The sequence below is a fragment of the Coregonus clupeaformis genome, chromosome 7 (assembly GCF_020615455.1).
Source record: "Coregonus clupeaformis isolate EN_2021a chromosome 7, ASM2061545v1, whole genome shotgun sequence".
NCBI classification, from domain to species: Eukaryota; Metazoa; Chordata; class Actinopteri; order Salmoniformes; family Salmonidae; genus Coregonus; species Coregonus clupeaformis.
This window is the reverse complement of record NC_059198.1, coordinates 8,839,197-8,853,185: the sequence shown is the minus strand read 5'-3', so window position 1 is coordinate 8,853,185 and position 13,989 is coordinate 8,839,197. Positions and strand designations below refer to the sequence as shown.

Genomic DNA, 13,989 nt, shown 5'->3' with positions numbered 1-13,989 from the left:
GCTGCGCCCGCTGCCACGCTCCCCCAGGCCTGAAGGGCAGGTACATTGGGGAGCTGGACCAGAGCCACTTCACCTGCTACGCTCCTGTCATCGTGGAGCCACCCACCGACCTCAACGTTACCGAGGGCATGGCTGCAGAGCTGAAGTGTCGCACGGGCACCACCATGACCTCGGTCAACTGGCTCACGCCCAACGGCACCCTGATGACCCATGGCTCCTACCGGGTCCGGATCTCCGTCCTGCACGACGGTACGCTCAACTTTACCAACGTCACGCTGAGGGACACGGGTCAGTACACCTGCATGGTGACCAACTCGGCTGGCAACACCACGGCAACCGCCGTGCTCAACGTCACTGCTGCCGACGTTGGCGTCAGCTACTTCACTACTGTCACCGTGGAGACGGTGGAGCCCAACGAGGGCCCGACAGTCTACGCGGGTGTCATGAATAGCCACAATGAGTCATACGTCATTACCCCATCTGGCCACCAGTGGAGGGGGGGGGTCCCTACCACCGCCTCCTCTTTGTCAGCCTGGTCCTTGTCCTCGTCCCGGGCCACCCGGCCCACCTTTACTGTGCCCATCACTGCTGAGACGGGCTACTCTGGCCTTGACGACGTGATGAAGACCACCAAGATCATCATTGGCTGCTTCGTGGCCATCACCTTCATGGCAGCCGTGATGCTGGTGGTCTTCTACAAGCTGAGGAAGCAGCACCAGCTGCACAAGCACCACGGCCCCACCCGCGCCATCGAAATCATCAACGTGGAGGACGAGATTGGCGCCGGTGCCGGCGGACGCGGGAGCGGCATCTCGGGGGGAGGCACCGTCTCTCGGGATGGAGGCGGAGGGGGAGGAGTAGGAGGAGGGCAGAGCCTGAGGATGCACCACCCGGAGATGGTCAACCTGCCCAACCTGGCCAGACAGGAGCACCTCAACCACTACTACAAGGCACACCACTTCAACAACAACATGATGGGCCTGGGCATGGGCCTCAACAACAACAACAATCCCTCCCTCTCCCCCTGCTCCCAGACCCAGAGCACCCCCAACTCCTGCGCACAGGGACCCACCTCCACCAGCGGTGGCACCCCCACGGGTGGCTCGCTGCCCTCCCCTGTGCCCCTGCCCCAGCTGGGCATCCACAGCTCTCTGAAGGGGCTCTTGGGGAAAGGCCAGAACCCTCAGATCGAGCCTCTGCTCTTCAAGAGTGGCTCCAAGGAGAATGTGCAAGAGACTCAGATCTGAGAGAAAGACAGAGACAGATGGAAAAAGAGAAAGAGATGAAGAGACAGAAAAACAGGGAGATGGAGGGAGGGAGAGAGAGAGAGAGAGGAGTCTGATTGTAGTATCCCCATGGCCATATTTTGATAGGAAGTGTAGGCAGGCAGAATATGAAATATTACAGAGAGAGAGAGAGAGAGAGAGAGAGAGAGAGAGAGAGAGAGAGAGAGAGAGAGAGAGAGAGAGAGAGAGAGAGAGAGAGAGAGAGAGAGAGAGAGAGAGAGAGAGAGAGAGAGAGGCAAACAGACAGACGAGCAAGCCGTACGTGAGTGAGTGAAGGGGTAGATTGTTCTCACACCTCTACTGTGTCTGCTCAACACCCGTCCAAGCATTAACATCTTCTGAGACACTCCAAGACACACACACACACAGCCCGACACAACGACAGGAACACTCTTTCAGCTAACACATACACAGTGCATTATGAGATTGACAACTATGTGCCAAACTTGCGCATATCTGTGCCAAAGTAAAAGCCCTCGCAATCTATATATCCATCAGCAGCATTCCCAGACTGAATCAGGTGACCAGGTTCAATACTCAGACACAATAAGAATCACAACAGTTATAACTATATACAGATCACCATGTACAGTATATATAGAGATAAGATCTGAGTCACTCTATTGAAGTAGGCGGATTAGTGTTTGGGATACTCTCAGAGCAGTACAGGGCTGCCCAGATGCACTCTGTGGAACAGGACAGAAAGGAAACCATTGAGCAGAACACCGTTTAGTGTCAGACAACAAGCACTGTGTAGGAAGAGGAAACAACAACATCAACAACGGTTGTGTTTTACTTAGTGGGCTCAATCTCACTTTCTCCCCTCTTTCACACCTGACTGGCTACTCTCTTTAAAGGAGAAGAAGGAAAATGGGGTGAATCATCATTTTAAAAAAAATGTAATAGCAAAAAGGACTACGAAAGATACAAATAAACTGTGAAAGTACATATAATATATAAATATATTTTCATTCGAATAGATAAATTATGAAGAATCTTTACCAAGTTTCTGACTAAATAGCCACAGCTTCTGAAGAATATATGAACTGCTGTCATAGCAGTCATCACTATGAAAACTTTGTTTGGCTAGAAACAAGATGGCCGACATTTCCCCTGCCTGCTCCTGTGCTGGAAAGGGACATACTGTAGTACAGGTTTTGGATGAGCAAGAGCTAAAAGGGGAAACTGGCAGAGTGTTTGATTGAATTTATTTTGGCTTAAATTTTTGTAGCATCACAAAGCGTTCCCTCTCATGCACATTTACATAAACAGGGTCAATGGAGAAGGGGGATCTTTACTCTCCATTTAATGAAAATATATGAAATATGATTACAAAACGTTGCCCTTTGATACAAACAATATGGCTATTGTAATGCTGATAATAATGATGATGATAATTATAATAATTATTTAGAATTATAATAATAATAGTGAACAGTAAATGCATAACAACCGTATACTGTAGATAGCTCTTAAAAGCAGCTATAGGTTTAGCATGCTCTCTGATTCAAATGGTAATATCTAAAATTGCAATGTGATCGGTTTCAACATCATGCATTCAGTATACCTACATGCAATATATCATGATATTGAGAACAAATTATTATTATAATTATCATTATCATTATTATAATTATTATTATTATTATTATATACACTGAGTGTACAAAACATTAGGAACACCATCCTAATATTGAGTTGCACCCCATTTTGCCCTCAGAACAGCCTCAATTCGTCAGGGCATATAAAGTGTCGAAAGGGATGCTGGCCCATGTTGACTCCAATGCTTCCCACAGTTGTGTCAAGTTGGCTGGATGTCCTTTGGGTGGTGGACCATTCTTGATACACACAGGAAAATGTTAAGCCTGAAAAACTCAGCAGCGTTGCAGCTCTTGACACACTCAAACCAGTGCGCCTGGCATCTACTACCATACCCCGTTCAAAGGCACTTAAATATTTTGTCTTGCCCATTCACCCTCTGAATGGCACACATACACAATCCATGTCTCAATTGTCTCGAGGCTTAAAAATGTGTCATTAACCTGTCATCTACACTGATTGAAGTTGATTTAACAGGTGACATCAATAAGGGATCATAGCTTTCACCTGGTCAGTTTATGTCATGGAAAGAGCATGTGTTCCTAATGTTTTGTAAACTCAGTGTATAAGTGGCAGAGCAGCCTTGTACATCCTTATGAAAGTGATGTTTATAATTGATCCTGTGGGGAGTGATTACACATGGAATGATGACGATCCCTTCAACCACCACAATGACACCAAACACCCACCTGCAGAAACAGGAAATACATGGTCCTCAAAATGGCCGCTCCCACATGGCATCCTCACAGCCCATGCCTCCTCAGAAACTCCTCTGTTTTGTACAACAACACCAATCTCAGCCAATCAGGACCCCTCATTTTATTCTGTTGTGTAAAAGACAGGACATGAACCTTTGATGAAGACTGCTCGTTTGCAAAGGATTATATCAGAACTTGAAGTCAGTGTTCTCATGTGTGAATGGAATTCATGGCAGCAGGGAGCTAAAGGAGGACAGCATTTTGAAGCATTTGAAAGGTAAGAGAAACCTATTCAATGAAAGAGACAGAAAGCCTAGATGAAATATATAATGATGGGTGACATTTTTTTAAAGGAAAAGGACAAATAAATGAAAAATATAGAAACGTATAGATCTCTTAAAAAAAATAATATTATGATGTGTTTTTTCATTTTGTTTTTTTAATCTAGTTTGATTATTTCCTTTTTATCTTTTTTTAAATCAAGTGTTATCTCAATTGTAATATTGTTATTGGTATTATAATTCGCTAATTACACTGGTTATAATTCTGAAAGATGTTCTGTTAGCAGAAGTCACATTGAAAAATTAAAAAACCTGGCACACAAAATGACGGTTGAACTCTGTGAAACTTGGTGGCATTAGTTTTTTCAAGTTATTTTCCATTTGATTGAAATATCACTGTTTGTGTGTATCCCTTTGGCTAATACAGCTGTGCTTGAGATGACACACAGAATGTGAAATGGCCGGCATGGGGTCTTTTTCTGCACAAGGTGGACAGGATAGACCCTGCTTTGATTTACAAGCTTGCTCATGCTCTCTCTCACTCTGTGCTTTTCAGAATGTCATAGCTATCAGTGCTCCGAGTGTGATTTCGCTAAGTCAACACCCTGTTTCCATGACTACCTACCCTCAGACTAATGCGCCAAACAGCGTCACAGCTTGCGCCTCATAAGGTGCCCGATGCCCTCGTCAATCATGTTCCTTTAAGACACCATATCTCTACAAGCCGGCCAGTGTTCTTCCAACAGTAGCAAATCACCTTTCACAGTGTGCCCATATCCTAACACAATGCCCCTACAGGTTCCTGACGCCAGGTTTCCCTGGCAACTGTTGCAGCTGCGACAGTCCTCATCATAGCATCTTGATTTGGGTTTCTGATGCAAATAGTATAGAAGGCTATTAACATATCCATCGTCCTCACAACAGACATTTATATTTTTTCACGGCGCTTATGCAAGTGATTTACACATTCATGTTGGAAATAATTAACATATTCCATTGGCTTATTCCAGTGACTAACGTACTGTATCTATATCCTTTACACACACTTTTGAATTACGCTTTCCTGTAACTTATGCAGTGATTCACATCATCCATATCGCTTCTATATGTCAGTTGCATATTCCCTACACCAGTGCTGAATGTATTCAGGTACCTTACACTTGTGATTAACACTCATATCCCCTGCAACAGTTATTAACATATTTATTTTCCCAACACCAGGGATCTTTATTACGCTCACTACTTATTTACATATTCATGTGTGTGTGTGTGTGTGTGTGTGTGTGTGTGTCTTCAGTGGTTCTGACAACAACTATTCCCCCAGTACTCTGGATGTGACTCCGTGCCTGTCTCGTCACCTCAGAAAGCATTATGAAGCCTTATGAAGCTCTTATGAAGTGTCACAGAGAAGAGCCAAGTTAGAGAGGCTTAGTGGCAGAACGAGACAGTTTAGCCAGTGCCACAGTCCCAGTAACAGCACTGCAGTGACTGAGTCACACAGCACTGAACACACACTCAACACTAATGGAAACGCTGTGTTTACTGTGCAGGAAGAGACCCGCTCGCTCAACCATTCAGGGAATAAGTAAAGTATGTATGTGTGCGAGGGTGTGTGTGTGTTTGTGTGCGTTCAATTACGGTACCTACAGTAGTATTTTCGATTACTATGGCAACTTGATATGGTTTCCATTATTTAGAATGCAGCTATATCAGTGTGTGTGTGTGTATGTGTGTGTGCATGCGCCTGCTAGGTGAGTGTATGGACTGTGTAGGTTGTGTAAGGAGGACGCAGAGAGAGAGAGAGAGAGAGAGAGAGAGGGAGGGAGGGGGCCAGTCAGACCTCCATTTTAAATCCCCAGTTTAAAGCAGCTCTCTGTCTGTTTCCCTCTGCTCCAGGCTGTTCTATGATCCTCTCACTGACACTTTAAGTAAAAACGAGATTTTTACTTAAGCCGGGTTTTTTCCCCCTCTCCCCTCTGCCTATTGGGATAAGCCCAAGAGATCAAAGGTCTGCTCTATCACGACCAGTCTCTTTAGCATTCCACTGGCCTCTGCCTCTCTCAACCCGTAGTCAATTATGAGGTTACAAGCTTGGGGTCAAGTTGTGTGTCACACAGCCCTAGTTATCCTCACTGTTTAACCAGCCAATCAAGGCTATAGTGTTTCCTAATTGGACAGGGGCCGATGGCCTCGGTTGTCTTGACATGTTTGGCTGTTCTAGCTCAGGTCCTGGTCTAATGAGACAATATTAATCAGGCTTTTGATATATTTAGGATATGATCTTAATTATCTTAATTTGTAGAACATGCTGTGTTCTGATCAGAGCAGCTAAAAAGTTAGGAGGTGAACTTTGTGTTTTTAGGTAGTCATGTTTCAGGGGCCTTATTTGAGCCTGAGGTGAGCATAGCCTTGTTTAGGTGAGACAACACATTTAGGGAACCAGCCAGGTCCACCATTGGAGCCAGTCCCATATGTGGTTTGTGAACAGATGTAAGCCACAGTATTAGTAAGTCGTTGCTATCTTCCCGCGTAGAGTTTAATTTCATTCTGTCATCAAACCATTTAAAAATAGCCGTGAAACGACAGTGGAGCCGCTACATTATTGATACTCATAGTGTCAATGATGCATGCGCACCAGCGCCAAATGCAAATGTTCCTCCCAGTTGTCAAGGCCAAAAGCGTCGAACCGCTGTAGTTTATAAGCATTATAATTGCTATCATATTTTTTAATGGCCATCAGAAGGCCTATGAATACAGACCCAGAGAAACCTTGCAGCTTGCTATTGCCACACATCATGATGATGAAGATGATGAGGATGAGGATGATGGCGACTGAGACGGTGGTACGTTCAGATGCAGTTCTGTGTGCCACTGTGTCTCTAGTCTCTAGTCTCCTAGTTTAACTACATCATTGTCAGACTAGCAGTCTGTGGGTGATTTTATTACTGTGAGGCCGGTCGACTAGGCTGGTTTTAGATGCTCTCTTGGATATTCTGATTGTGTGTGTGGCGCTGGCTCAGAGTATTTTCTGTCCATCTTCTCACTGTGACGTTTTGTGGAGGTTGAGATCAGATGCTCATGGACGTCTGTCTGCACCATCCGTGTGATTTGTACAAGAGCCTGCAGCCACTTATCAAACAGGCCTCCCTGTTGCCTACGCACATACGTAGGAATGCACACATACACACGCACAAGCACATATAGGCATGAGCGGATTGACTGACTGACTGACATTGACTGACTGATTGATTGAAAGGGGCTTTCTTTGTGCGGTGGGCTTAACACAAACCTCTCGCCAGCTCCCAGCAGCGCTGTGGTTCAGAGGCTGGGGCTTTATGTTCTGTGAAGGTGTCCTTAATTTGAGAACAGAGAGACATTAACATATGGCTTATTTCATTGTTTCCTTGGCAACCATGTCCTCTGTCACAAGATGTCCGTTTTGGTTGACTTGGGTGGCTGAGATGTGGAAATGAGGGGACATGTGAGTGTTAGCGTGCCGTGACGCGGGGGAGATTAGCAGTGTCTCATCGTGGATGACTTCATTTTCTGTCGATGACTGTGCTGTCCTAGAGGTCAGGAAACCTCAGGTGGAGAGGCTCATATGAGGGGAAGTTTTATTTTTAACAACCAAATCTCTATTTTTCAGATTTCACATGTTTTTGAGAAACTTAACCCAACCAGTTATTCACTTCCTCATCCTCGTTGTGCAGTAAGGAGGCTCTGAAAAAACATAAACAAAGGCTCCAAAAACACCCAAATACGTCATTTTAGAAATGGCAAAGCTCTCAGTATAGTGATGCAGGTCTTTAGATGTTGTACACATGAAATTGTGTCATTTCGAACTTTATCCGCAACTTTACATTGCATTTTGTGCACCTCAAGATGTTTCCCTTATCCAGCTGTTCCATTCTCCGTGTAGCCTGCTGCTAGAATGGACGGAGAGGTATCACTCGAGTCGCAAATTTTTTTTATATAACATTGCGGATAAAGTTCGGAATGACACAATTTCATGTGTATAACATCTAAAGACCTGCATCACTATTTTGAGAGCTTATCCATTTCCGCAAACTGGACCCTTCTATAACATGCCATTTACATAAAAAATAGAGATTTGGTTGCAAAAAAGCAAAATTATCCTTTAACAGGGAGCAGCCATCACTGTTACTCCAACACTCTAATGGGACATGCTCAAAAGCCTCTAATTGTGGAGTACAGCATAATGGATCTAGTCATCAGGCTGGGCATTCCTGAGCACATTGTAGCTGTGATATTCAGCTGGGACACTGTTCTTCATGTCTTTGAACACCCTGTTCTGAGAAGGAACATTATGGAACACTTCATTCTGAAGGTTCTAGAACATTAAGATCCTTGTTTTTGGAAGTTCTAGATTAGAGAACTTGACTCCTCTAATCCAAAGTGTGCTAGATTTGAGAATTGGAACCGCTTATGACAGATGTTCTAGAACACTCTGATATCCCCTGCAATGCTCGGGACCCTTCCCTGTTGTTTGGGGATGTGTTGTGGAGTTGTTGGTTTCATATCGGAATGTCCTGAACCATCGGCGACTGTTAAAGGATGTGCTGAGCCAGCAGCTGTGCTCCTCTCCTCTCAGAGGACAAGCTCACAGTCAAGTCTTCCAACAGCAATACACATTCAACCCCCTCTGCTACTCTGCTCTCCTCTGCTCTCCTCTCCTCCACAGCAACACAACACACAGATTTACAGTTTATGGGTCCCTTGTCTCGGCCTCATAATCACACTCTGCTGTGTCTGATGTTTGTTTGAAGCTGGGCGGCGGCCATAGCGTACATTACAAAGCTTTGAAGTGCAAATGGCGGTCTGCTCCGCTGCACCCTATGGAGGGCCAGTGTAGAATAACCACGGTGTGAGAGGAATACTATCAATAAGCGTTGATAGTCGTTTCCTTGTGTGGGGATAGAGCGGCGCCCGCGACCCAGTGTGATGCAGGGTCAAGTCCAAACCAGACGCCAACACTGGTGGTCAGAACCTCCCTAGTCAGCCAGGCAGCAGAGGAGAGCTGGAGGAGGAGTCAGGGCTCTGAGGACTATAAGTCACTTAAAAGTGTCTGCTAAATGGCATCGATTTGTTTTATTATATTACCTCCAGCATCAGTGCAATGAAACAGCTTGAAAGGGAGAAGCAGATAGCAGTAAACATTCATCAATATGAAATCAAGTTTAATGGGGCAACGCTCAGTTGTAACAAAGCTCCTCCCCGCCATTGTTTTGGTAAAAGGCTGAGGGATTGGGCTGGAGATATGTAACCACTCTCAAATTCATAGACAGCTATGGATGCAAGGACTGACCATCCATGATATCAACATTCTAGTTCTAACCATGTTTTAAGGCTATACAGTGTTTGTTTACATTTCCTTTGTTGACAAACATTGGAGTAAAACAAGCCAATATTTTGGGGAATGACAGTTGAACTAAGCCCATGAGGCATTTATAAGTTAGATTCTTCAAGAATCAATGGGTACATTGAATGAATACATCTATTGATGCTCATGGACACATCATCAGTGATGTAACCTGAGGTCATTTGGTGTTTGGGGTCTTTCAACATGAATTTATAAGGCAAAAAATGTTTGCCCCTTTAACTGGATATATTGATTTTGTCTTTTCACTTTATTTTTTTCTTACTTGTCGTCTCCCCCTGTCAGTCTTGGATGCGTGCTGCTGTCCTCATTGGTGCTGATTTATTTATCCATGCTGGTCTCCTTCTTCAACCTCCGTCTCTGACACCCTCAGCACACCCCCCTTTGACACTTTATTTTAACCCTGCTCCGCACCATCAGCCACCAGCTGGCAGAGTGTGACTTCTAATGCGCTCAAACCCTGGTGTTACTTAACACGATTACCATACCTTTACCTCACATTGAGAGAGAGAGAGAGAGAGAGAGGAGAGAGAGAGAGAGAGAGAGAGAGAGAGAGAGAGAGAGAGAGAGAGAGAGAGAGAGAGAGAGAGAGAGAGAGAGAGAGAGAGAGAGAGAGAGAGAGAGAGAGAGAGAGAGAGAGAGAGAGAGAGAGAGAGAGAGAGAGAGAGAGAGAGAGAGAGAGAGAGAGAGAGAGAGAGAGAGAGAGAGAGAGAGAGAGAGAGAGAGAGAGGAGGTTGACTGTCAGAGGACACTGAGACGTCCTGTCACTCCTTATCCTGTCTGGGTACTGGCCTGGGTATGCTTCACTGTATCTGTGTGTATATATACACTGTATTTGTGTATATATCTGTGTGTGTACGAGTGTGTGTGCCTGTCTATATGTGTGCTTGTGCACGGTTGTGCGTGCATGCAGTGTGCTTGGGTATAAGAGAATGCGTGTGTAAGAGTATGTAACGCGTGTATCTGTGTGTGTGTGTGAAGAAGAGAGAGGGACATGATGGGAAACGCTGCAGTGCTTATATGTCACCCAGTGCTGGAGGGGCCGATGACTCCAACCCTCACCCACGGGAAGCGAAGGAACATGGCTGACTTACCCCCCTTTCTCCTTCTCTCCATTTTCTCACCCTGTCCCTCAGAAATGTAGATAAAGCATCAGTCCCTGCCTGGCCCTGCCTCGCTGAGTCACACACACACGTACGCGTTACTTCAACCCTAACCCTCTCTCAGGAAAAAAGGGAAAATTAACACTACAACAAGCAGACACTTGAGATATTTCCTTCCCTCTGTTTAATTAAACATGGGCTCCATCTGTTCTTTTAGTTCGCTTCGTCTTTTCTTCTGCAATATTGACTATGGTTGTTCTTGTGATTGTTTCTTATGACTCTGTTCTAACCTGTTCTAACCATGGGTGTGTGTATTAACACTGGAAACATGTCACGTGTGTATGGAGGAGGGGTAATTTGTTCTGCTTAAAGGTTCCGTGCCAAATCTTTTTCAGACCATTCGACCTCTGTTCATGTGCCATACTGAGAAATGTATGGAATAAAAATAACGTTGTTTTTTCACATAATCCCAATTGAGATGCTGGTCGTTATTTTGAGTGACAAGTGAAGTTTGAATGTCTCAGAGAGAGTTCTATGTGTATGTATCTGTATTTGATTGAGTGTGTATAATCTCAGTGTGTAGAAATTAGAATTTGAAATGTAAGATTTAAATATGTATGGGCTTTTTGTTTGAACTGTGTAATTCTTCAATGCATATGTAAAATTCTTTTTTTTCTTTTGTGTACATCTGTATTTGTGTGTGTACCATAGTGTGTGTGTGTGTGTGTGTACCGTAGTGTGTGTGTGTGTGTGTGTACCATAGTGTGTGTGTGTGTACCATAGTGTGTGTGTGTGTGTGCCATAGTGTGTGTTTGTGTACCATAGTGTGTGTGTGTGTGTGTGTGTGTGTGTACCATAGTGTGTGTGTGTTTAGAAGGAAAGGCATTATGTCAGTGTGTTAAAGCTGATTTGACACTACAGTATGGCTGTATACTGGCTGGCTGGCTGCGGGGTGTGTATTATGACCCTGATGGCTGACCACCACCTGCGCCCGCCTGACATCTGTCTGTGCGTGTCTGTCTGTCTGTGTGTGTGTATATGTGTGTGTGTATATGTGTGTGTGTGAGTCTGTGTGTGTGTGTGTTTCACCGTTTTTAGCCTGCGGTATACACTGCTCTCGTGCTGGCTGTAGGTTAGCCAAGGGGTCAGCTTCTGAATGCTACTGACTCAGGGTTACAATTCTTGGCTAACCCAATGATGTGTGTTTGTGTGTGTGTTCGTGAGAGAAGCAGAATTGCTGAAAACCAGTGGCCTGCTTTGTATACCGTATGTGCTGTGCATATGTGTGTACTTAAACATATAATTTTACATTTGTTTGCGTGTTGCTTCTTGTGCATGTGTCTACAGTATGCCCTTGTGAGTCTGCTTGTATTCCTGGTATCTATCTCTGAATCTGTGGATGGGCAGTAATCCAGGTAAGTAAGAAACAACAAGCATTTTAATCATGGGAGTCTTGTGTGTGAACATGTCCTTCAAAGTGCTGATGCTACATCACTCCCATAGCATACATCTTACCTAGGGTGCAGTACACAGTCACACTGAATAGATTATGCAAAACCATTCTAACAATTATAATTTTCACCTCTCTGATGGTGGGATCTGCATGACTCAAGGGTACAGCAGCGACAACTTATTTAAGATAAAAAAATGGACTGCGTGAAATCCAGGGCTCTTCATATGTAATAGAACTGCAACCCTAAAGGTTTTTCACTCTGAAAATTGCAGTACGTGTTTTACTCATTCCAACGATTAGCTCCTTATTCATTCTGCGGTGAGAATCAGTTCTGTCGGATATGAAGGGGTTTTAACCGAGCAAACCACAAAGGAAAAATATAAACTGATGGAAGGATGAGGAGAGAGGAGGAAAGGACACAGACAAGATGGATAGCGATTTGAGAGGGAGGAGGGGACAGAGAGAAGCAAACAAGTTTCCTTTTTTTCTGTTGCTTTGAAAAGGTCAATTCTTGCAGTTGGCTGGAATCTAAGCGTTTTCTCTTGCTCACTCTTATTGAGGTCTGTCGTATGTCACCCATTTTTCACCATCCCTCTCCCTCCCATCCCACCCTGTCTTTTCTGTTTGGTTTCTGGTCTGCTGGTCATGGTTAGTGTTAGCCATGTTGAGTGTGGCGCAGGTATCATGGTGTTTTAGTCTGGAGGTCAGGACCAGCATTAATCCTCATTGTGAAGGAAGGTGCCTCTGTCTTCTTTAATTCAGTCCCCTGTGATGGACTGTCCATGTCACGTCACCCCCCCCCCCCCCTCCCTCCCTCCCTCCCTCCCTCCCTCCCTCCCTCTCCGCTCGCTTGCTCGCTCTGCGGTGATACAGTTGTAAAGTGTAACCTTGGAGACAGGAGCTAATCATCCATCCCATAACTACCCTTTCAATTTCCCCCTCTCGCTCACCTCTCTCCTCCTGGGTGGCACTGTTTAGGTATTTTATCAGGTTTACAGTATTTTTGCCAAATGATCCTCTCTCTCTCTCCCTTTCCTCCCTCTCTTTTCACTTTCCTTTGTTTGTCCTGTGGAAGGACGTTTGTTTTCCTGTGGTAGAAGAAGGGAATCGACGTCGAGAGATTACTTATTGATTAGAAAGCACGGAGCAGGAGAGAATGAGAGGAGATAGAGAGAGTGAGTGAGAGAGGCGGGGAGAGAGATGACACAACAAGCACATGACACATACAATGTACAAACACACTATCTGATGACCGTACATACAGGACAGTATATAACACACTATCTGATGACCGTACATACAGGACAGTATATAACACACACAAGCTTATACACTTAGAAAAAAAAGTGCTATCTAGAACATAAAAGGGTTCTTCGGTTGTCCCCATAGGAGAGCCCTTTAAAGGAGAATGTTTGGTTCCAGATAGAACCCTTTTGTTCCACGTAGAACCCTTTTGGGTTCCATGTAGAACCCTTTCCACAGAGGGTTCTACATGGAACCCAAAAGGGTTCTATCTGGAACCAAACATTCTCCTTTAAAGGGCTCTCCTATGGGGACAGCCAAAGAACCCTTTTGGAACCTTTTTTTCTAAGAGTGTACATACACATTCATATATTCACATCTCAACAAACTGCATGTTTTTACATGCAGCTCCGACAGGTTCATATATTATGAATATAATTTTGACAGAATGTATACCAGTAAATGTAGAAAAGAAAACACATGAAATGCAATATCTATAGGAATTTATCAAGGGACCATATTTCACGCACAACTATCCATGAAGAGACGTCTTTTATTTGAAGGCAGACATATGTTCACAGTTCGCACTCCATGCCACACAGCCAGAGCCATCAACATAACACAACACTAGCCTACCAGCCAACGTGTGTGTGACTGTGACTACGTGGTAAAGAGCCCTTGAAAGTAGGTGGCAGGAAGAGTTGTACGGACTGTTGACTTTCAACACAGTATGACAGAACACACGGCTTCAGCACAGACCCCAGTGACACTGACAGCCACTCATCCACACGTCTGTTTCCATGGCTTCCCAAATCCTGAAGCCGCGTGACAGGCAGGGCTCTGACTGAGGAGACCACGGAGGAGTGTTGCAGACAGAAGATTTGAGACTGTTGTTATCTATGTGATAGGATAATTATCTCTCATATTCA

General features: G+C 44.6%; 1 protein-coding gene across 3 annotated transcripts in view; it reads left to right on the top strand.

The window, feature by feature from the left end:
• The window catches only part of LOC121568963 (leucine-rich repeat-containing protein 4B-like), a 32,837-nt gene extending 29,890 nt beyond the window's left edge, over nt 1-2,947 (top strand). For all 3 annotated transcript variants that reach the window (XM_041879465.2, XM_041879467.2, XM_041879468.2), the window contains one exon: nt 1-2,947. This exon is cut by the window's left edge and continues 709 nt beyond it. In XM_041879465.2, coding sequence (XP_041735399.1) covers nt 1-1,247 — 1,247 coding nt within the window. In that variant the 3' untranslated portion in view covers nt 1,248-2,947.
• The last annotated feature ends 11,042 nt before the right edge of the window (nt 2,948-13,989 follow it).